At 42.7% G+C, this 25,134-nt stretch overlaps 1 protein-coding gene across 9 annotated transcripts; it reads right to left on the bottom strand.

Annotated features, from left to right (window-relative positions):
* Window positions 1-792: 792 nt before the first annotated feature.
* zfand2a (zinc finger, AN1-type domain 2A) lies at window positions 793-23,926 on the bottom strand. 9 transcript variants are annotated; one of them, XM_068055871.1, is made up of 10 exons: window positions 23,822-23,926; window positions 15,416-15,545; window positions 14,299-14,393; window positions 13,475-13,606; window positions 12,876-13,027; window positions 11,477-11,599; window positions 10,142-10,190; window positions 5,820-5,890; window positions 2,827-2,905; window positions 1,040-1,176 (listed from the first exon to the last, which is right to left on the bottom strand). In XM_068055871.1, the coding sequence occupies exons 2-10, from the start codon at window positions 15,468-15,470 to the stop codon at window positions 1,132-1,134; spliced, it is 801 nt and encodes a 266-aa protein (XP_067911972.1). In that variant the 5' UTR covers window positions 15,471-15,545; window positions 23,822-23,926; the 3' UTR covers window positions 1,040-1,131. The 9 variants fall into 9 exon arrangements, with proteins under 9 accessions (XP_067911969.1, XP_067911971.1, XP_067911970.1 ...); XM_068055873.1 differs by having other exon boundaries at window positions 2,827-2,902; XM_068055875.1 differs by having other exon boundaries at window positions 1,094-1,176; window positions 2,782-2,905.
* Between the last annotated feature and the right edge of the window lie 1,208 nt (window positions 23,927-25,134).

The following is a 25,134-nucleotide window of genomic DNA, read 5'->3' as shown; positions in this document are numbered from 1 at the left end:
ATTTCAATCTACGAAAACCTGATGTGCTCATTTATTTGCCTTATAATTGGAAAATGGTGAACAAGGATTCACCAAGGGGGAGCTCAAAACAGTGTTTAAAATTAAACCTTGTTACAATAAGACCAGGTGAAGACAGTAAAAGACCCCTAAATCTCTCTCACCTGGTCGTAACAGATAATTCAATCTGGGGAGTGTTTTTTTTAAACAATAGTATTAGTTGAAATACTGAAGTTATGCCGGGGAAAATTTCAAATACAAAATCAAACTGAATGCAGCACAGCGCCAAGTTAAAAGGTAACGGATTTTTTTTTTTTTGCAGGGGGTTGGTGCATGGTGAAATCAGTTTTGAGTGGAAAGGCAAAATGGGAAATGGTCAATCACAACCCATTTTACACCCACCTAAACGGAAGAGAAAATTAGCAGGGTCTATAACAGGCTGATATGTTGTTGCCATAATGCACAGCTGCCATGACCAATTTCACCCCCTCTCAGCAGCTTCCCTGATGCCCGAGTAGAGAGAAGACCCAAACAATGAGCCAACTCAGACCAAACAGTTCTCTATGCTCAGTCACCACTCTGGGCAAGTTAGCTGGGGCAGCAAGCACAGATGAGAGTTGGATTGGACTTTGATGCCCTCTATAGTTGAATTGCCCACTAACACTCATTTACACAAAATGGACACTTTGGGAGGCTAGGAACAGGAGTCTATCTTCCAGGCAGGTAGGAAGGAGGAAGTAGAGGCTCTCTCTTCATAGATAATTCATGTGGTCAGTAAAATTTATATAACACACCAATTTTTAAATATTTTATTCTTAGAAAATCAATACAATACATAGTCATGATTAAATATAATAGCTGCACCTTGTGCACTCTGGTGCTATTCACATGGCTTTGCTCTTTATTTTTCAGTTACATATAAATTTACAAGAATTCAACAGAAAAGCTCAGATTTGTTCATAGAATCATACAATCATAGCATTATAGGAGCATTCACTGAACAAAGGGCATTTATTTTCTTAAACCAGAAGCTCGATTTTTTTCCCCGCCCAGAAACTGTGGTCCAGCCTCAGGTGCCACGGACACTGATTAAGGAATCGAGAACAAGGTAGTGCCAGATTCAAAATACCAGGGTCAGGATAGTTTACAAGGTAGAGACCTGGAACCTCGTTGCTGTGTCTGAAACAAAAATAAAATGGTTGGCACCCATGAGCACAAGGAAAATGCATCATGAGCATGCTGGTCAATGTCACTTGCCCACTAGCCTGTGGAAAGCTGCTACCAACTCCAGAAAGCTTAGAAAGGAAATCCCAAAGTGACCTGCCCCTATATGTCAATCATCTCTAATTAGCTCAATTTTTCTGCTGCACTTGATGCTTTGCAGCATTTCTCAACTCTGATTAGCTCAAACCCTTGGACTTGGCTAACTTCTATTTGATGACTTTGCTTTAGGCACATTTAGCTGAGATTTTTTTTTTAAATAAATGAATTTTTTTACATAACCTTCCCTAACTCAGGCAGTTAATTCTCCTGTACTGTTGTCCTAACTATCTCTGGGGGATCAAGCCATAAAGACCAAGGCAATGCCAGGGCTGGTCCAATTTACTAAGATAGTTAGAACAGTACAGGAGAATTGGCTGCCTTGAATACAGCCATGTGATCTTTTGCAGCAACCTGAGAGAATAGACGTGGCACCTCTGACAGTGTAACCACTCCCTCAGTCGAAATGTCTGCCTAGATTCTGTGCTCAGATCTCAACTGCAATTTGAACCCATGACCTTCTGACTCAGGAGTGCGTGCTACCCACGGAGCCACAGCTAATTTTTTTTTTTAAAGTTGAGTTCTAGCTAAGAACCAGTATGACAACATGATTAACAGATACCTACAGACAAATGGAAAATAACACCAAGACAATGTCATCATGATAGGGAACACAGGTTCATTTAAGATTTTTAAAATAAGAATCTTCTTTAAAAGCAATATTAAAAGGGAGAGTTTGTGTGGAGTGGACTTGGATATTGATATTCCATTTCTCATGATATTGCAATGTTTCCTAGGGTACTGAAAGAGAGAGTAGGGGGCACTCTAAAGTATGTGTCAATGCAACACAACGTGCTGCTAAAAACTTCCCTCTCCGTGAGCTTTCGATTACCAGCAATATATGGGAAATGAGAGAAGAATTTAAAGTTAAAATTTGCCTGCTCCTGAAGTCATCTGAAATTCAAACTAGACTCCTTGATTTTATTAATTTAACGCTTCAGTGAATTTCATTGATGTCGGAGAGTTATCAGACGCAGTTGACAGGCAGCTGGGGCAGCTTAGCAGGAAATCCTTTCATGCTTTACACGCACAAAAAGAAAGAGCCTTCATATTTTGCCCCCCTTCCATTGGTGTTTTTAAATGTGGCCCGAGTCTCAATCAGAGCCTTTTAAAAAGTAATTAACTTCAAGATTTGTTTCGGATTATTTTTGTTTAAACCGTGGTTACCAATTACATAATAGGAGAATTGGGTAGGAATTAAGAGTCCAATTGTGACAGAGGCCTGATCCAGTCATTAAGGCAACCAATTGAGTGTTTTAGTGACACTGCCCACATATCCTTACAAATTTAGCAGCCATAAATGCTTGGTAATTCGAAATCAGTTCTTCCAATTACACTGCCCATGACTTTAATTAAAAACATAGAAAAACTGGTAAATTACTTTCATATATGAAAGTGGGCCTAAAGAAAAAAATCCTTTAATCGCAACTACAATATAGAGGCCATTCGTGCAATTTGGCTCACCGGGCATCTGCAACGTTACCATGCATTCCTTCAGCCTGCAATTACCTGCTGCCGTTGTCTACGGAATTCTTCCTCGCTTGCAGCAATAGCCTGAGCCAGGGCCAAGTCTTCCTGCTCCTCACTGCTAAACATAGGACAGACAAGGTTGACCGGGGGGGGGGGGGTGGGTGGTGGAGAGACAAAGAGAGGAAGAACAAACAACCTTAAATGAGAAAGGAAACATTGCAACCGAAACTAACAACCAGACAGATTCACGCCAAATTTCGGATGCAACGCACACAATTCTCTTGTTAACGGGACTGAAAGCAGTCAGAATATAAACAGTTTTATGTAGAATTTACAGAACAGAAACAGGCCATTTGTCCCAACTGATCTATGCGGGTGTTGTGCTCCACATGCTTGATACATATTAAATCATTACGTATTAGTCTTTTGTCCTATACCCTATCAGAACAAAATTTGAAGTATTCATTGAAAAGGGCATCTGAATTCGACAGGCAGCAGAGTCGCTAAGAATTATAAACATGCAGCCCAAAGCAAAATGCTACCAAGGCTGCAGGCAGCGTTACAATAAGAGTTTCTGCCCTGCAGAAATGTCTTGCAGAAATTGGGTCTGAAAAACCAGAGAAACCTAAACCTGGATGCAATAGTCTCTGGTAGATTGGAAAACAGTCTCCCCAGCTGTCTCGAGTCTTGATCCTCCTTACGAGCCTTCTCTAGCTTAGGGAACAAACCAGTATGGGCCACAGCCTCCATTAAAGCAGTCAGCAGGAGATATGTAGTCAGGGTATAAGGCAGATGGGACTAGATTTCCTTGGAGCCACTTCACCTTAATGGTCAATTGAAAATACAGAACTAGGGGATTTTTTTTCTCCTTTCTATCCCTCCCAATTAAAAAAGCGAATAGGATATATACAGAACATGGCAACTCAAGTCTTTAAAATAAACACTCTCATTGACCCACTCTGTTTCCAGATATATGCCATTGTTTAAATCAAGTGAGAATGGTGCAAGTTGATTCATGCTTTTCCTTCCACTTCTACTCACCAAAGCTCTATGTAGACAGTCCAACTGGTGGAAGTGGAGATAAATGACTTTAAAAGGAAATTAGATGGCCAACTGAAGGAAATAAACTTGCAGGACTTTGGGGATCAAGCGGGGGAGTGGGTTTGACTGGATAGGTCCGTGGCAAGCCGGCATAGACTCAGTGGGCCAAATGGCCTCCTTCCATGCCGTTAATGACTAACTCTAGCAACTTGTTGCCTGGGAATCCCAAAGAAGTTCAATTCTGGCCTTTCAGGATACAGTGCACTAACACCCCATGCCATCATGACTTCACCCCATTGAACATAGGCTGGTTAAACACGTTTAATCACCTTACAGTGCTATCAACCCAGAACATCTACTACTGGTTGAAACAGCTGCTCACTCCTTGATCGAATGCTATCACTTGTCCACTGCACAAGATACAAAGTTTTTGCTCTGCTTTATGGTTGACAAAGTGACCCTTTACTGGCTTTATGTCAAGGCCCACAATCCTAAACTGCATTCTACTCTAGGTACATTTGAGCATGCTAAAGAGCGGGTGATGGGGCCCGGCTCCATTAGCTACACAACAAGCCCCTCATTTCAATTGCACAGGATAATTAACTACAAGTCCAACAGCTCCATCAAAACCATAGGCCCTTTTCACTTACTTTATGCAGTATTGGGACAGCACACTGCGAAAGGCCCTCCATGCTTTCCCCCATCTTGAAGGTAAGGAGGGGGAAAACAGTCCAACAGTACCATCCTGTCAGTCCACAAATAGAGGCAAAGAAGCACATGGAAGCAATGTTCACAGATGAGGACCACAAGCACCCCATGCCATATAATAAGCATTATTACAGCATCATAAGCTTCTTTATACTGTTGCTGACCTTCACTCTAGTTGTTGCTACTTGCCATCTAGTTTGAGTTCACTGCAAATTTGGCTCTGTATTCACTGATACAAGATAAATGTTACTGTTTAACTTGCCTGGTTCATAGCTTTAGGGCTGCAGCCCACTCTTTAATGTTCCCACAGCCAAACACAACATTGAACTCATTGATGACAGAAAATGCAGCTCCGGACCAAATGCAGAGTTCCCGAGGCAGCTTCGGGCACCCATCACACCAAGGCCACCCTGCTGTTAGGCCTCAATTGAGCTCAGTAGGGCACTGTTAGGAGTCCAACAAATGACATCAAAACTCTAGCTCATGCAAGGGAGAGAAATGAAGCTGCTTCTTCCAAGCACCAGCAAGAAACTCCTGCAAGAATGTATGGCTTCAGTCTCCCCTCCCCCCCCATTTGATTAGATTATGGCTGATCATCTACCTCAATGCCACTTTCCTGCATTATTTCCATATCCCTTGATGTAATTTGTCTCCAGAAATCTATTGATTTCTGTCTTGAGCATACTCAATGATTGGAATTCTCTACCCCAGGGGGCAGTGGAAGCTCAAAGATTCACCACCCTCAGTGTCGAAATTCCTCCTCATCTCAGCCTTAAATGGCCAACCCCTTATTCTGACTACGTTCCCTGGTTCTAGACTCACCAGCCATGGGAAACATCCCACCTACATTGACCCTGTCATGCCCTGTAAGAATTTTGTCAGTTTCAATGAGAACACCTTTCATTCTTCTAAACTCTAGAGAATACAGGCCTAGTTTCCTCAATCTCTCCTCAGACAATCCCACCATCCCAGGGATGGATGGGGAAGGCACAGGGCCAAATTAGGCTGTGACGTTCTGCAGATCAATAGCCTGAGACTCTGTCTTGACCAATGTAGGAAATACCACTTGCCCTAAGGAAAGCAGTCACCTGTAGATCCACAGCATGTTAGTATGTTTGGTTGTGATGAGATAAAAGTGAGAAACAGAACAACTTGGTAGCTGCGTGAACAAGACTAGACCAAGACTTTCCATAACTCTAAATAGGTTAAAATTCTAAAAGTTGACAGGGACAGAAGGAACATTATAGAATTCAAAAAGCTGCCATCGGAGTTTTGCTTTTTACCTGGGAGCTGCATTTCTGGAAGATTCAGCCAGAGATCTCTCCAAAGCTCTCTGCAGAGCTTGCTCTTCACTCTTTAAAAAAAAAAATGAAAAATTCACTCAACAATGGCAGCAAGAGACTGAAGCCAAAGGTCTGATAATACTACTTTAGTTTACTTTCCTACTGCAGCGGAGTGTTTCTTGCAACTTCTGGAGCTACATCTTAAATCATACCTGAATCAGAACAGCATTTTTTTTTATATAAAGCCAAGTCCTTAAAAAAAAACTGCATTTACTGCTCCATGCTCGAGTTTCCAACCCCATTTGAATGATAAAACTGTTTACAAGCCAATTAGATTATTTTCACAATCTATTTATACCATGAGGCTGATCCAGTTGCGACTGAACTGTGCATGTTGTGTTCATGCAATTAGTACAAAATTGGCAATCTGGCTGTGATCTCGGTTGATGTCCAGGGAAAATTCAGAAAGGCCAATAATGAAAGCACAATGCTGGTCTGACCAGAGACAGTAAACCTCATACAAGTGCCAAAACCTGCCAACTTTGCAGCTGATGACCCCTATTGCTTGGAGTCACTTAGCAGAGAAAACCTTGCCCAAGGCAGGCCTTGGCACAACAGTATCTGCTGCCAGGTAATTTGCTTCTTGAGGCACCTAAGAGGGCACTCATGCAAGCAGAGCTAACCATGTAAATTAAATGGGGTACTGCTAGGCCTGTGATAATTTCAAGAATCTACTGCAGGGGTATACTTCCTTCATACCAGATGTCAGCACCAATGATACCACAATTGCCTAAGCCTTTAGAGGGTATTAATTTAGACCAGCCCTGGAAACATACCAAGTCCATAAGGAACTGCACATACCCATAAAATGGTCATGTACTTGCACAAAGAGGGGAGCCATTCATTCCTGTATATTTCCACCTCTAATTCTTTATGTATAAAAAAAAAGAATTTCTAGCAGCTCACTTTGGCAGACACTTCCCAACAGTTTCATTTTTTTTTTTTATTAACAGTGCCATCAGCTAGCTGAAATAACCAGCCAAGCCAGTGATTTGCAAGGCAGTGAACAGTAGCAGCTCATTTCCTATTCTAGGTGGAAACTGTTCTGCCCATACCTACAGAGCCATTTTAAAAGGAAAAGTCCACCACACTAAGAAATAGCCTAGAAATTGAAGTTCCCACCTACAATCAGATCCAAACCCACTGGGATTTGAATTTTGGTTTCAAAACACACCCAACATATCAAACGTGTCAATGGTCAAAAATCAAAAAAAACGGACAGATCAGCATCTTAGGGAGGAAAAGAAGTTAATGTTTTGTAGGTGCGGCATCAGTCTCAAGAAAGGGTCACACTTGCTGTATATTTACAGCATTTGGTGCACCTTTTAACCTATATTCTTACTTGATCACCCATCACCATGCCTTGCACGTGTGAAAATTCTAATTTCTTTTTCACTGTCCATCTCACAGAATCACAGAATAATAGTGAAGAGGCCCTTCGGCCCATCGAGTCTGCACCGATGCATTAAAGACACCTGACCTGTCTACCTAATCCCATTTGCCAGCACTTGGCCCATAGCCTAGAATGTTATGACGTGCTAAGTGCTCATCCAGGTACTTTTTAAAGGATGTGAGGCAACCCGCCTCTACCACCCTCCCAGGCAGTGCATTCCAGACCGTCACCGCCCCCTGGGTAAAAAAGTTCTTCCTCAAATCCCCCTTAAACCTCCCGCCCCTCACCTTAAACTTGTGACCCCTCGTAACTGACACTTCAACTAAGGGGAACAGCTGCTCCCTATCCACGCTCCTCAATCTTGTACACCTCAATCAGGTCACCCCTCAGTCTTCTCTGCTCCAGCGAAAACAACCCAAGCTTATCCAACCTCTCTTCATAGTTTAAATGTTCCATCCCAGGCAACATCCTGGTGAATCACCTCTGCACCCCCTCCAATGCAATCACATCCTTCCTATAATGTGGCGACCAGAATTGCACACAGTACTCCAGCTGTGGCCTTACCAAAGTTCTGTACAACTCCAACATGACCTCCCTGCTTTTGTAATCTGTGCCTCAATTGATAAAGGCAAGTGTCCCATATGCCTTTTTCACCACCCTATTAACCTGCCCTTCTGCCTTCAGAGATCTATGGACAAACATGCCAAGGTCCCTTTGTTCCTCGAAACTTCCCAGTGTCAGGTCACTTATTGAATACTTCCATGTCACATTACTCCTTCCAAGGTGCATCACCTCACACTTTTCAGCATTAAATTCCATCTGCCACTTTTCTGCCCATTTGACCATCCCGTCTATATCTTCTTGTAACCTAAGACACTCCACCTCAACGTTAACCACTCGGCCAATCTTTGTGTCATCCGCGAACTTACTGATCCTACCCCCCTATGTCTCAGCCATGGAATCCACTCATTTGCTTCATCAGAGTAACTACTTTATTTTAAAAAAAAAAGAACACCCTCTATTCTGCAGTTAAAGCATACGGTACACGTACACAGAAATACACACTGGATGTCCTCAGATTATGAAGAACTGATACGCATCAAGGTGGCTCAGCTCAGAGCTTTGTGGGTCAGATAATTATGGGTTCAAGCTCCATTGCACCACAGGGAGTGCTGCATTGTCTGAGGCACTGTCTTTTCAGTTAGCGCATTGAACAGCGGATCCATCTGCCTGCATGTTATTCAAGGAGGAGGCAGCTCTCCCAGTGTTTAACGCAAAATTTCCCTCTATCAATATCACCAAAAGACTCATTAGTTGTTCATCTGTGACATAGATCACATTTGTCTATACAAAAGTTAATGCCCTTCAAATGAACAGTTTTTTTTTTAATTCATTGATGGGAAGTGAGTGTCGTTGGCAAAGCCAGCATTTATTACCCATCCCTACACAACTGAGTGGCTTGCTAGGCTGTTTCAGAGGGCAGTTAAGAGTCAACCACATTGCTGTGGGTCTGGAGTCACATGTAGACAAGACCAGGTAAAGACAGATTTCCTTCCCTAAAAGACATTAGTGAACCAGTTGGGTTTTTGCAACAATTCAGTAGTTTCATGGTTACCATTACTGATACTTAACTTTTCTGTTAATTCCAGCTTATCTGATGAAGTGCTGTGTATATTTTCAGTGCACAAACTCTAATCAAGACTGTACTACATTTTCAACATATAATCATATTTTGCCTATAGCTAGAAGGAAATGTAACAGGTCACCCAAACAGAGCCAGTGATACTGTTCTGTAAAGTTAGAAAGTTTCTGAATATTGTCATGCAGGTCCCACCTGCCAAGAATGAGAGACATATTTCACCACAGTAACATTGATTTTTAAACTGTTACTGGAGCAAATGACTTGCTTAAAAAAAAACATACCCTTGACCGGAAGGACATTTGCATAGTAACAGACAGTACTTGGAAAGGACAAAGGGGCCACTCCCTGCTCCAATTTAATCCACAATGGACTTTTGATCACCTGACGTTGAAGGTGGAGAGGCTAGCATTCCAGATTAACTGCTAAAATGGCCGAATACACAAACAGATGTGGTCAGACCAGTTTAGTGACATGACTAACTGGCTGTTGGAGTTTTTTGAATTTGAACTTGCCACAGAGAATTTGAACTCAAAGCGGTTTGCTCCTGGACTGGAAAATACCTCGTGGCTGGCTTTCTGCCGCCTCTCTCCTGTCTGTTCATCTCTTTCTCACTAGCTTCGGAAACTACTGAAGACACAGGAACCCCGAGAGTAAAGTCTCCTACAGTGAACAAGGTTTAAGAAGAATACAGGGTCCCAACAAAAAGCAAGAATTACCTACAAAAGGGACTACAGTGAGCTCGAAGCACAGTAACAAGAAATCTTCGGATATTGCCTGAAACCTCTATTTTTCTTCTGCCCATTTCTGTCTCTATTTGCATGTGCGTATTGCGTATGCATGCTAGCGTGGGGCACGGCGTCTATTCGTAGGCGCCAACCCAATCAGAGTTTAAGTTTAAATTTAATAAAATTTCACTTTTCTTCTTTCGACCGAAGGAGGCCTGTTTGTGCTCATTTCTTTGCCTTATAATTGGAAAGCGGTGAATAAGGATTCACCAAGGGGGAAGCTAAAAACTGTGTGTTTAAAATGTTACAGTAAGACCAGGTGAAGACTGAAGGAGACCTAGACACCTTTCTCACCTGGTCGTAACAATATACTTTCAGTAGGTTTCTACCCCAATTTCCCCTTCACACAACAGTTATCCAGCAACATTTACCCAATCAGGATATTGTCAAAACCCTGTCCTCAGTATTTTAAAAAGGCAATTACAAACTGCTACGGACTCACCAATCCTCCTTGCAGGGATGAAGATGCAGGGACAGGTCTCGGTGGGTTACTGTCACCAAAAAAAAAAAAACAAAAAATCAATTTCTAGTCTCAAAGGCAACTGGACTTCCAAAAGTGACAACAGACACTTCAGGCAAGACCCATTGTTGCCTCTTTAAACTCTCGCCTGTTGCTAAGTGTACTATCCATTGTGGCACCAAATCAGACCAATCAGGAAGGTCCCAACCTTGATCCCTGCTCTGTGATGAGTTAGTTAATCTTAGGTAGGATGGCAGTAGTGAGGCTACAACTGTCCTCAGCCTCCCTGGATAGGGAAAAGATGGGGTGCAGGGAACAGCAACGCAAGACAAATAAAAATTAGTAGCCCAATAGTTGCATGCAAATATGTTTTAACTCTGCATGACCTTTGAATAAAATTTCCTGTAATGCAACAGCCACAGTAACATACAGAACTCTCAGCAATGGCGGCTGAGTTTGAAAAGATACTGGAAGCACCCCACCAGTAATCATGCGTAACATTCCCATTATACATAAGAAAGATGCTTCCAAATTGGCAGGTAAGAGTAAAAGTTGAGAAACCAGGCCAGGTACTGGACACATCATTCAGCAGCCAAGGAACATAATTATTAGAATAATCCTATGAGCTGCTTATCTATTGGGCATGTGGCATGGAATTCCTGAGGAACAAGGAAAAGCAAAAATGGCCACAAGTGTTTTAAAGCTTTAAAAGGTTTGCCGATGCTTTGTGAAAACCCAACTTAAACGTAGTAAAACATCCAAATGTACTTCACAGGAGCATTGACAAAATTTGACATCAAGCCACTTCAGGAGACATGAGGACAGGTGGCCTTGGACAAAGAGGTAGGTTTGAATGTTTTAAAAAATAAAGGGGTGGGGGGGGGGGGGGGGGGGAAAGGAGGAAGACAGCGCAGTGGTCATGGAACTGCATCAGAAGCCCACTTAGCAGGCTGTCCCCCCAACCGCGTAATGGTGGGGCCGCAAACAGCAAGTGGAAAAGACAAAACCGTCAGTCTGATTTCAAACCCTCTTTCTAAATGGCTCACCTGCATCACTATCCGGAGTACCAGTACAGGTAAGTGGATAGCTGCTGCAGAGGTCTTAACCTCTAGGCAAACAGCTGTTCCCAGCATATGTGGACCAGAGCATGAACATAGGAACAGGAGTCAGCTATTCAACCCCTTGAGCCTGTTCTGACATTCAATTAGATCATGGCTGATCTGTATCTCAACTCCATTTACCCACCAAGTTCCATACCCATTAATATCCATACCTAACTAAAAACAAATCGACCTCAGTCACTTCTGTTGACTGTACCTGTTATAGTGTTGGTGGGCTGATGTATTCAGTCCACTTGGCCGACTGCTGGACGTCCCTTTGCTTGTAGATGGCGTTGCACTGGGTTTTGAAGTCCCCTGAGCTCTCACAATGGTAGCATTACTTTCAAAAAGACAAAAAAAAAAAATCAGTTAAAATAACACTAAAATAAGCCATTTAAGGTTGCTTTGCACATTGAAATTTCAGTTGTCACAAGTTCTGCTTTAAGATAGCTGGGATCCTTGTTAGCAGTCAGGATACAGAGGCCAGATTCATCCCACACAACTAAAGTAACAAAAAGGTATGACTGCCATTTCCTTTTTGGCATGAGTCGTCACTGTAGATTACGATACATTTCACAATAAAACTGAAGACTGAACTGTGAGATTCAATGCTAGGTATCTACAGCTTGAATCCATTTCATATCATGCCATACAAAAAAGTTTGAGCTCTCAGGTGGAAACCATTAAGTCCTTCTTGCCTGTGGGAAGGGTTGATTTTACACCGTCCCAATTGTTCCTGCTTTCTTTCCATGTTGTGTAATAGTCAAGTAGTTATCCAGTACCTTTTGGAAAGCTGTAATCAATTTGGCATTGATCACTTGTGGCAAAACATGAGTTTCTGAAGCAGTCCAATGGCAAATAAGGGATGGCACCAGCCAGCATTTTGGACATTGTACACAAACAAAATGTTCTTGCTGCAGCACAGCTGTGTTTCAAGATAATACATTAATTCGATGTACAGACCCAGCCTGTAACTAGGCGAGTACCCAAAAGCAAAGTTCTTTCTTAAAAAAAAAGATTCAATCTAAAGCTGCTTGAGCCAAAATGACCAAAGTCCCTACTCGCTAGATACTATGTTTCTGGGTTGGTTGAACTACTGCTACATACTTGTGTCAATTTCTTAGGCAAGGCCCTATCATGCTAGCACTGACTGAAATCAATAGAACCAGATCATCCCTGTAACTTGAGTCACCAGCAGAGCTCAGAAGGAAATACTCAGAATGGGAGATCATAGAAAACCTGGAAGTATCATGCAAGCAGCAGAGCTAAAAAACAAGATCTCAATTTAAAGAGATAAGCAGTACTTTTTTCAGAAATATTCTCTCCACCCCCCACCCACGTCACTGTCAAGTAAATATGGAGGCAAGACAGCTATTTATTAAAAGTAATTCTTGTGCCCTCATACCAGACTCGGCAGTCCATTAGATCAGAAGATACTGAATGAAAAAGGACAGTGTGTATAATTCTGCATTAAGAACATCCCATTGTAAGCACTTTTGAAAACTATATTTGGGAGCACAACAAACCCCGCTTCATAGGATTACCAGTATTCCTGTTTATTGGCTTTCTCCACTGAAGCATAGTATCAGCAAGAGATTTGGCTTGCATTTCCTTACCCTGCTTTGGAGAGATGTTGCCCATCAACCTTGCAATCGTGATCCAAAGAGTGTCTGTGCTTTAAGCAGAAGTTTAAGTGACATTGGTCACATGTCACTTTGATCATCTCTTTCTGTTTGCACCCGGTCTTTGAGCATTTGTTTGTAAAAATCTGAAAAACACTATATTTTTTAGGTTGCCCACATTCCAGAACACAATTAATTTAGCAGAAAATCCTCACTGCTACGACCCGATACAAAACAGGCTCTAGTGGCCATCACCTAAGCCAGCAGGACTCTTTCCCTGACAGGATACAGGGATTAATTTAGGACGCAGAGAATTTTGACTAATCTGTCAACATGGATTGTGTGCTCAGGACACTGGAGTGGGACTTGAGTCCACAACCTTCTGACTCAGAAGCGAGAGTGCTACCAACTGAACTACAGCTGACAGACACACTCTCCAAGCTCACCTATGAAAAATGGCAACTTCAGCGTGAAACTGGATGATGACCAGCATCGTGGCACAGTACTTCAGCATGAGACAGGAAAGGGAAAGACAGATGGAAAAATGATGAAACTCAACAATCTTATGAATGTAAAGTGAAAAAAGACCTTACCTTACGCTTTTTCTGGGCTGGGTCAGATTTGCACTCTCGGTCTATGTGTTCACCAACCCGAATGTCCGGCATTTCTCCCCTTCTGACAGGAACTGGTGTGTTACACAGTGGACACACGGGTACCTGTATGTCCTGAAGATAATCAAGTACACATTCAATGTAGCTCGACAAAACAATTTCCATTCAAATCACACACCACCCACGGCCAGATACTGCTGTTCCTTTGTTGTCACTGGGCCAAAATCCCCTAATACCGTTATGGAAACATGGGTTGACAAACATCTTGCTCTTGTAAAACATAACCCTTCCACATTTTACATCGGTATGTGCCTCATCCCCATGAAAACAATTTCTGTGGAGGGGAGACAATACAACATATACCTCATCTAGATCTGGAGTGGTTCATAAATAAACCAAAAATCAGCTCAGAACATGCAAATGAGAGAGAATTCCTGCTCCCGATTGCTAGCCAGTGATGCATTCTTGAAAGTGCACATGCACAGGTTTGGTTCTGATGCCCTCCACAATCAGAGGGTGACACCCACTGTCTAGGCTCACAGGAAGAATCATTTGAGCAAGACTGCTAGGACCCATGGAAGCAAACTCCAGTAAGAATCAGTCTTTTCAAGTGAAGAAAATGAAAAGGGTGAAAATTGGAACAACATTCTAAAACATTTGTCCTGCATTTTCTGAACTTATTCCAGAGGGAATAGCCCTCACTTAAGTCGTTGGGAAATGTCAGACCTCAATTTAATGAGATTAAAAACAGGTTCCATTGAAATAGATGAACATACAAAGCACACATTTAAGAATGATATAGAAACCTTTTTATAGGAGGAGGTACACCTGTGCTGTGCGTAGCTGATGTGGTCCTTGCAGAAGATCTGCGAACATGCATCACACTTCATAGGAAGAAAATCTGAAAGGGATAAGGAGGACCTTAGCAGGGCAAAATAGACAACAGAAGTGGATTTAGCACATAAAAGGAATATAAATGCAACTTAATATAGTGCCTTTAACATAGTAAAACATTCCAAAGTGCTTCATAGAAATGTAATCAGCCAAAATTTGGTACTGAGCCAAAAGGAGGAGATATTACAGCGAGTACAAAAAGCTAGGTCAAAGAGGTAGGTTTTAAAGAGCACCTTAAAAGGAGTAGCAAGGTGGAAAGGTTTAGGGAGGGAATTCCAGAGCTTCGGCCTAGACAGTTGAAAACACATCTGCCTCTAGTGGACAAAGGAAGTGTTGGATGCACAAGAGGCCAGAGTTGAAGGAACGCAGTGTCCTTGCAGGGTTGTAGGCCTGGGGGAAGTTTACAAAAAAAAAGGAAGGATCGAGGTCATGGAGGGATTTGATGAAGATAATTTGAAAAACAAAGCATTGCTGGGCCAGGAGCCAAGTAGCGCGGTGAACACAGGGGTGACTGGTGAACAGAACTTGGTGTAGGATAGCATACAGGCAGAAAAATTTTGGAGGTACACAGGTGGTGGTAAACGGGAGGTTGGTCAGAAGCACATTTTAATAGTGGAGCATCGAGGGTTTCAGCAGCAGATAAGCCGAGGCAAGGATGGAGACAATGTTAGAGGTGAAAGTAGGCAGTATTCGTGATAGTGAGGATATGGGGTCAGAAGCTCAGGGTTAAATTGGGGGAAATTCCAAATAGTCTGGATCAGCCTAAAACAGTGGTAGAAGGTATGACCACGAACATGTTCAGCAGAAGTGAGATGCAGCAAAGCGCCTTTGTTACAAAGGAAATTAACAATGGGGAGGTGGGGTGGACGGGGGCTTGGAAGGCAGAGAGAGCTGGAAACAAAATAAAATTAAGACCAGACACTCAAAAGCAAAATTGACTTGAATTTTCTCTTTCCTATTCTGCAAAGAACATATAATACTGAAAAATTCAAAGGATAAACAATATTTTGATGACGCCATCACCCTTACCCAGCCTTTTGCAGGAATTCTCAGAACAGTGATTCCCCAGGTCAGGAAACTCCATTTTTGGACATGTATCCCCGCAGTACTATTGCTCAGGCACTGGTGTGTTTAAATCTGACTCTGCTGTTCTTGTTACCTGTGACAGTATGAGTGTTTAATTACCTGAAGTTCCACACACATTGCAAAGAGACAACACCAGCATTGGCAATCAGTGCCAGAGTGAATGCTTTTACACCTAAAGACATTGTCCTAATGTGTAAAATCTTTACTAAACAGTCAATGTCAGTTTATTTAAGTGGATGCTGAAATTCTGGTGAGATTGTCACTATTGCAATAAATGAAGATAGCTCCAAATAAAAGGAAAGCTCAAAAACAGAATATGCATCAATATCAATCTTACAGCTGCTGCATTATCAACATCGCAGTGATTCTGTATGCAGCAGTACACGACATAAAAGAGGTTACACTGCAGAGCAGGAGGGCTGCACACGCACCCGGACTATCTGAACTCCCGATCTCAGAGACAAGTGGCAGTGAGGCACTTCAACAAAGATAATAGTGTGTACTTCCTTAACAGCCTGTTGCATTAATTAGAGCATTTCCTGATGCTCTTTCCCACCACCAACCCCCACCCCCCAAAACTTAGGACAATGGGGGATATGTACTACAGATGGAATCTATGGAGCATTAGTATTGTTTTCTGGAGGAGTTTAGCAATACTGTTCTTATAAAAGCCATCCACTTATATAACTAGACAGCAGCACTGACCCTTGAAAAAAGGTCTTAGAGGGAATAATGGTCTATTCCTGTCTAACAATTATTTTATCCTTATACCGCGAGACAGTCTCTAGTGTTCCATTCCACTTTACAACAACTGCAGAGTCATTTTTGAAAAGGGTTATTGGTTACAACTACCTAGCTGGCACTGGTAATTTCTCCCAATACCCAGGGACTGTCTGTAAAGAACTGTGAGCAGCATGATCCATTGGCCTACAATGGGCAACACTGCAAAACAGCTACTCAGCCCTCTCATGGCCAAATACACAACCAATCCACTGGGCATTTGTGCTGCCAGAGGCACCAGTCAAAAGACACTTTTGCTGAGTTTACTGTCAATAGTACAGGAGCCAGCGTCAACCCACAAGAGAGAACTACACCAGTTTGATGGATTTCATTTTAGTTTTAATTAAGATAAAGGATTAGTTTATTTTGCAACAGTGATATTAAAAAGGTTAGAGACAAAAGACAGGGAGCCAGGATTAAAGTTGCTAGTGCCAACACTGATACTATAAAATGAATAGTCTCTTTTGTACCAAACTCTGATTTTATTAAGTTCTATAATAGACAATTTTCCTTCTAAATCACATCGCTTGCACATAAGTGTTAAAAGGGTCAACTGGGTAGGACAAATCTCAGTGTACAGATTCAGGAGGAGTCAGAAAACTGGAGAGTAGGATTACCCTTCCTGCTGACTGGTTCTTACTGCACTAGACAGGTTTAAGCTCTTTTGAAATAGAGTGGGCATTCATGCAAGAATTGAACAGGAGGCAACATTCCATGTGGAGAAAGATATATGTCAAAGTGTGGGACAGTATAGTACAGTAAGAACCAGTCAGCAAGAAGGGTAATCCTACTCTCCAGTTTTCTGACTCCTCCCGAAACTGTACACTGAGATTGATCCTACCCAGTTGACCCTTTTCACACGTATGTGCAAGCGATGTGATTTAGAGGGAAAATTGTCAATTGTAGAACTTAATAAAATTAGAATTCAGTACAAGACAGACTATTCATTTTATCGTATCAGTGTTGGCGTTAGCAACTTTGACCATTTCAGAACTCAAAACACAGAACTTGATCCTCACTCAAGTCATTTATAACAGCTTACTGTGCCAGCCTTAGAGATATGGGGAAGCATCTGAGGCAAGATCAAGTATCTCCACAAATCAAGTTGACTGGATAACATGATAAATATAGTCCCCTGTGATGTTAATCATATTTCACTGACAGCCACTGCAGATTGTGCATCAGTTGCTATAAACTGTAAACCAATTTAAATGTTTCCCAATGGTTGAAGTGAGACACGGCACTGAGTCACATAACCACAATTAGATCCAAATAAACTGGCACCTGGGGTACTACCAGTTGGTTGCAGCACCCTGGACTAGAGAGGAGGGGAAAAATGCAAGCTAGTGTTCTCACTCTCAACTGTTACTGTAAAGGGCATGAGCAATATTCCTGCCCCCAAGTTGAATAGCCTGCCAGAGCTCTTCATCTAGCCTCTCACGTGAACAGTGAGAAATTGGGAGGCGCAAAGGTAAACAAGACCCACAGAACCATGCGAGTCAGCATCCAAAGGCAGAATTTGTTTTAAAAGTTTTGTTTGCCAGGAAAATCAATTGAAATTGTATCTAATCAGGCCAGTGGCAACTAAAATCTCAACTTAAACGTGTTTATACCAGTCCCATAGAGTACCACCAGTGGAGCACGAGATGGAATTACCAATGGGAATAAAAGCAAGTGTTTACAAAACATGTTTACTGGATATTACAACTCAACTCAATGTAGCTAGAAAGTGTGGCGTTAAACTGAATTAGCAAGATCTGTGGGTGTATTCAGTCACAAAGTTCTTGCTCCCAGTTCTGTTATTCTGCAACACCAAATTCTCCATACTTCTCCATATCTCACATCAAGCAAGTTGCACCAAACAGAAGCAGCTGCAATGTTAACTTGTTCAAGAAATATAAAAAACCCTGATCAGACATTCCTACCCAAGGAGCTTTATTTCAGATGCTAACTGACTTATTATGCATTGCTAGACCTTTGTTATTTCAGATTTGCAGCAGGCGCATGTTTACACATTAATATTAGACACTAAGAGAAAAGGTGACAGAAATGGTGCAGTTCTGTTAACGCTCCAACCTGTTACGCCATGAACTGATCAGGCATTAATCTGTACCCTCAGTTCCCTACACTGTAGAAAATGCACAGCACAGGTTACTAACTGCAGAGGGAGGAAGAGTTACTGCAGTCATTGAGCCATTCCATGCATCAACGTAAAGCCAGTTGCACTTGTAACTAGATAACTTGTATTTATATCACACCTTTAACTTGGAAAAACATCCCAATGAGGATTGTGGAGCAAAATCTGACACTGGGCCAGCTAAGGCGATATTAGGGCAGATGGTCAAAAGCTTAGTCAGAGAGGCAGGATTTAAAGAGTGCCTGAAAGAAAGAAAGAGAGGCAGAGAGGTTTAGGGAGGGAACTCCAGAGCTTAGGGCCTAGGCAGCTGAAGGCATGGCCACCAATGGAGTGATTAAAATTGAGGATGCTTAAGAGGCCAGAATTAGAGGAGCACAGATATCTCAAGAGGGTTGTGGGGCTGGAGGAAATTACAAAAATAGAGGGGCAAGGCCATGGAGGGATGTAAAAACAAGAATTAGAATTTTTAAAATGGAGGCATTTCTTCACCTGGAGCCAATGTAGATCAGTAAGCACTAAGGGTGATGGGGGAAAGGGACTTGATGCGAGTAAGGACACAGGCAGCAGATTTCTGGATGGTCTCAAGTTTGCAGAGAATAGAATATGAGAGGCCCGCAAGTAGTGCGTTGAAACAGTCAAGTCGAGAGGCAACAGATGCATGGACTAGGGTTTCAACACGAAAACTAACACTGAGCTTTTGGATATCGCCAAAGGGTAGCATGTCACTGAGAAATAAAAGAGGGCCAAGGGTAGATCCTTGAGAAACACCAGAGGTAATGTTTCAGGAGCAGGAAGAGAAGCCATTGCAAGTGACACTCTGGCTACAATTAGATAGATAAGAATGGAACCAGGAGAGAGCAGTCCCTCCCAGTTGGACAACATTGGAGAGAGATTGGAGAAAGATGGTGTAGTCAGCTGTGTTAAAGGCTGCAGATAGGTCGAGAAGGACAAGGGATAGTTTACCTTTATCATAGTTACATAGGATGTCGTCATTCGTGACTTTGATAAGAGCTATTTCGGTACTGTGGCAGGTGTAAAACCCTGTTAGGAGGGATTAAAACATGAAGTCCCAGGAAAAGTGAGCATGGATTGGGGAGGTGACAACATGACTTTAGAGGAAAGGGAGGTTGGAGATGGGCCTGTAATTTCCAAGAAGGGTTAGTAAAGGTTTTTTTTAAATTAAGGAAAGGGGCAATAGTCAGATTTTAAGGGGAGAGGGAACTAACATTAGCTAACATGGGACCAGAAAAGGAAGGTGGTAGTTTAATGGGAGAAGGGGGTAGGTTTCATGCACAAGGTGAGCTCAGAGCGTAAAAGGGGAGATAGGAGAGAAAGAGAAAGATGCGAGTTCAGGGCTAGGGAAGAGGGGAACTTTAGGGGAGGTTTGGCCCAGTGGGCTAGTATAAGGCTGGGAAGCAGTAGAGGCAGCTGATTGGATGTCACCAAGATTGAGACCAAAGAAGCCCATGAGCTCTTCACACATTGTTGGAAGTGAGGGTGGAAGAGACAAAGGAGTGGTATTTAAGACAGTTTGCAGTAGAGAAAAGAAGCCGAGGGTTATCTTTGCATTCTAAGCTGATCTTAGAATAGCGAGCAATTTGGGCAAACAAGAGCAGGACCCAATGGTGCTTTATGTGATCCAGCCAAATCTGGCAGTGAATGACTAAACTCGTTGTTCACCATATCCTTTCAAGTCTATGGCCCTTGGACTTAAGGTAGTGAAGATAAGGGCCATACCAGGAAAACAGCCACAATGACAGAGAAATGGTTTTAATGGGAACAACAGCAAAGATGGAGGCGAGGGTATGGTTGAGCAGATCAGTTGTTGCAGAAATGTCAGTGAAGTGAGAGCCAAAGGCTAGACAGTTGGGATTTTGAAAGTGCAGCTATAAGTGAATTGGGAGATAGTTTTTTGCAAAGTGGTCACATGAAGAGGTAGAGTTGTATATGGAAAGGGATGTGGGTGGAGGGTAATACAAGGAAGTGATTAGACATGGCCTTATCTGTAATTAATACGATGGAAGCAGCAAGGCCACATTAGATGGCAAGATCAAGTGGGTGGCTGTGAATATGGGTTTGGGAATTTACGTGGAGGATAAGAGGACAGTGAACTTAGGAGAGAGAGAGAATGAGGAGTTGAGATGGACATTGAAATCACCAAGGTTGAGAAGTCATTCGGTGCAGAGGCTGAGGAAAGAAAGCAGTGAAAATGCGAAAAATATTGTACTTGGGCACATGGCAAAAATTGAGGATTTTAAATGAGACCAAAGGGGTGGGACAAGATAAGATGATCAAAGGAGGAGAAAGTGCCAGAGGAGTAAGGGGTAGGCTAAGGTGTGATTTGGTGATAAGAGCCACAGTGCCACTGACAGTCTTGATAGGGCAAGTGCTGGAGGGTATAGCCAGGTGGGGAGGCTTCATTTAGGGAAGGCATCTTCACCCCTCAGCCTGGTTAAATCAGATTAAAAGCAATCCAACCAGACTGCAAGTATACCCATGCCACATATAGTTTCTCAACAGTTAAGCAACTAACAAATTTAATAGTCTGCATGAATACAAGGCTACTCACGAGCTGCAGCAACTGTTCTGTACAGTGAAAGTGACAAATTTTAGCATAATTTTACATGCAAGAGCCTCAGGTTCATTACTAAGACAGTAAGTGTCTGCTATGTTTTGCACTATACATGGTGAGTTTGACATTTCAGGAAGGATTCTATCTCATCAAAAACATGACAGGATGTGCAGTGACAGGAGAGGCTCACGTGTAAAACTGGAATGCTCACACCACTGACAGTTTAATATTATTGAGCCTTCAGTGAGCACTAAGCCGTTACAGCAAACATGAACATTACATTTACCTTACACCACAGTGAGATAAATGAGGCAGTACTACTAACTTGAGGCGCCCAGACCCAGTTCAAGGTGTGTTTTTTGTCCTAGCAACCTCTGGAGACAGTTGCATCCAGACAGTAACATGGAGCAGCCATCTCCAGAAGGTGCCAGCTGACTATTTCTTGCCATAGATAGGCTGAGCAGTCAGACTTTCCATACAAGCTGATGTTACTACCATGTGCAAATCTTTCCAAAAGAGCTGGGGAAGGTACAGAATAGTCGTTGAAGAACGGGTCAAACGTACACAAGCAGTATGTTTGTTGAATGATCACAAGACAAATAAGCCTGATTTCACAGCACTAGCAGTCTCAAGCTATATTAGTCTGCTTCACCAGTTTCTTCCTTGTAAATGCAGAAGTCCAGCCCTTTCTCAGTACCTAGCTTATTACCATTCCAATGGGGTCTCCCAACAAAAGTATTCAAATATATATTTATTTTTCAAATTTGCTTTAATTAAACTGTGACAAAAAGGAACAAGTGACATCTGTGCCACTAATGAAGCTTCATGTCACAAGTCAGGAGTATGATAGAAATACTGTCTAATTGCCTGGATGAGTGCAGCTCCAACACTCCAAGCTCAACACCTTCCAAAAGAAAGCAGCCCGCTTGATCGGCACTCCATCCACCATCTTACACATTCACTCCCTCCATGCCCGCAGCACTGTGGCTGCGGTCTATTCAAGCTACAGGATACATTACAGCAGCTCACCAAGGCTTCAACAGCACCTCCTAAACCAGACCTCTGACACCCAGAATGACATGGGCATCAGGCTCATGGGAAAACTACCACCGCCAAATTTCCCAAATCACACACCACCCTGGCTTGGACATATTTTGCCATTCCTTCCATCATCACTAGGAATCCAGGAACTCCTTACTTCACAGCACAGTGGGAGCACCTACACCACACAGACTGCAGCAGATCAAAGCAGCAGTTCAACATCACCTTCAAGAGCAATTAGGAATGGCTAACTAAGGCTGGCCTTGCCAGCGATGCTCCCATGAATGAATGAGTAAAATTTAAAATATTAGCATGGGCAGCAGTAAAGCCAGTGGCAGAAACAAGCATCCTTCTCATTGCCCCACTGTTGAGAAGCTGCATTATACAATTGTGAGACACACATCAATATGGTTATCATTACAGTAGGCATACATATGCAGGAAAAATCGATTAGGGAATCAATTGCCCTCAAAACAGGGAACCATGTACAAGGTCCACAATTACAATTTTAAAAAACATATCTGCGACCTTCATAATAAAAGCAAAATACTGCGGATGCTGGAAATCTGAAACAAAAACAAGAAATGCTGGATTCACTCAGCAGGTCTGGCAGCATCTGTAGAAAGAGAAGCAGAGTTAACGTTTCGGGTCAGTGACCCTTCTTCGGAACTCCGGAGTTCCGAAGAAGGGTCACTGACCCGAAACGTTAACTCTGCTTCTCTTTCTACAGATGCTGCCAGACCTGCTGAGTGAATCCAGCATTTCTTGTTTTTGTCTGCGACCTTCATGATTGGTTCAACCAAGTTTACACAAAGACCAGCTGAGCCACAAACATGAAGGTCACCTGTTTCATCCTCCAGTTGTCTTGGCTTCAGTTTCTTGAAGATTAGGGAGGGAAACGTGAGCCGCATGGAAGATGGCAGGATCCCCAAGGACATATTGTACAACAAGCTCGCCACTGGTATCAGACCTACCGGCCATCCATGTCTCCGCTTTAAAGACGTCTGCAAGCGTGACATGAAGTCCTGTAACATTGATCACAAGTCATGGGAGTCAGTTGCCAGCGATCGCCAGAGCTGACGGACAGCCATAAAGGCAGGGCTAAAGTGTGGCAAATCAAAGAGACTTAGCAGTTGGCAGCAAAAAAGACAGAAGCACAAGGGCAGAGCCAACTGTGTAACAGCCCCGACAACCAATTTTTTCTGCAGCACCTGTGGAAGAGTCTGTCACTCTAGAATTGGCCTTTTTAGCCACTCCAGGCGCTGCTCCACAAACCACTGACCACCTCCAGGCACTTACCCAATGTCTCCTGAGACAAGGAGGCCAAAGAAGAAGGGAGGGAAAAATAAGAATGCGTTCCTGCTCTTTGTTGCTGCCCAGTAACCCCTGCCACTGAAGTAAGATACTGAAGGTGGGAGGTGGGGGACTTCCAACACCTGTGGCACCTTACCCAAACAAGAAGTCTACACCTTTAGGAGAGAGAATTGGCCCCTTGTTGTGACAATTGGTTATGGAGGCCAGGTTGCATCCTTTATCGATTCAGAATCAGCTCATCTCAGTTGGAGTAGCGACAGTGGCACAATTAACCTCAACATCCTTGGACAAGAGGGGCAAAGGATAGTGTGCTGTCAGGAAAGGGCAGTCTCAGCTTTGATTCCCACCCCACCAAAAAAAAGGTTGTCAACACACACCGCCTACGCTTACAAATGAAAAACAAATATTTGGATGAGTTACTGGAGCGAAGCCAGTAACTGTGTCAACACCCCGGCACAAATAAGTCAGAAATAGTCCCCCGGTTCTCTCTCCCTCCAGCCATTACCTGTCCGCCCGCCGCCACCACCACCGGCTCGAACTTCGCTGCCGCTCCTGCTCCCGACCCCGCCCCTCACCTCCGGCGCGTCCTAATGATGTCACAGCCCCGACCTATATCTAAATGCAGGAGCCTCACTCCCTTCCCCTTCCTGAAACGCTTCCCGCTGCCCCACATCCCTCTCATTCTCCCCGCCTCTCTGTAAAATCTCTGCCTACACGTTTATTTTTTTAAGAAAGGCACAACTGTCATCCCAACGGAGGCGCTGTGATGACGCAAGAAATTTTGTGACGTGTTCCCCACCCGAATGTCACGCGCCGATTATGTCAGCGATGACTCGGTGCGGCCTGGGTGTCATTCATAGAAAAATGCCGCAGGCCTGTTAGTATCTGTCTGCAACAGCAACCATTCACATATGGTTATGAGTTGCACTTTATGCCAGGGCTATTAATGTTGTAATTGATGTTTTACTGTATTCAACAGTTGACTTTAACAAAAGTGCACTCTCATTATCATGATTTGAGGAAAAGCAGTCATTGTCATGATTGCATTGAAAAACTGCACTGTCATTGTTAGTATAATGTAATTGAAAACATGCATTGTCATTGTTTACAAAACAGTCCCTCTACACTGACGACACTGTAAGTACTTTATTGGCTGTAAAGAAGCTTGGGAAGTCCTGTGGTTGTGAATTGCACTATAAATGCAAGTCTTTCTTTCTCTAAAAATAAAACACTAATAAAATGTTCATATAGCACCTTTCACAACCTCAGGATATCCCAAAGTGCTTTGCAGCAAATGAAGTAATTTTTGAAGTGTAGTTACTGTTGTAGGAAATGCAAAAGTTTTCTTTTACACACAATAAGGTCTCATACATTCCTTTGAAAAACAACTCAGCTGGAACGACCCATCCGTGGCTCACTCAAGAAGTTAAGGATAGTATTAAATTAAAAGCAAAAGCTTACAATGTTGCAAAAAAGAGTAGCAAGTCTGAGGATTGAGAGCATTCTAGAAACCAAAGGGCCACCAAAAAGTTGATCAAAAAGGAAAAGATCAAATGAGAGTAAACTAGCCAGTAACATAACAGATTGTAATAAGTATGTCAAAAGGAAGAGAATAGCTAAAGTAAACATTAGTCCCTTAGAAGCAGAGACGGGAGAAATTATCATGAGGAATGGGGAAATGGCAGCAGAATTGAACAAATATTTTGTGTCTGTCTTCACAATAGAAGACACAAGTTCCATACCAGAAATAGGCAGTAACCCACGGGCTAAAACGAGTGCGGAAATTAAGGAAATTCATATATCAGCAGAGAAAAAGTA

Source organism: Heterodontus francisci, chromosome 24 (assembly GCF_036365525.1).
Source record: "Heterodontus francisci isolate sHetFra1 chromosome 24, sHetFra1.hap1, whole genome shotgun sequence".
Taxonomy (NCBI): domain Eukaryota; kingdom Metazoa; phylum Chordata; class Chondrichthyes; order Heterodontiformes; family Heterodontidae; genus Heterodontus; species Heterodontus francisci.
Note: the sequence above shows the minus strand (reverse complement) of the source record. Positions and strands in the feature narration are given on the sequence as shown.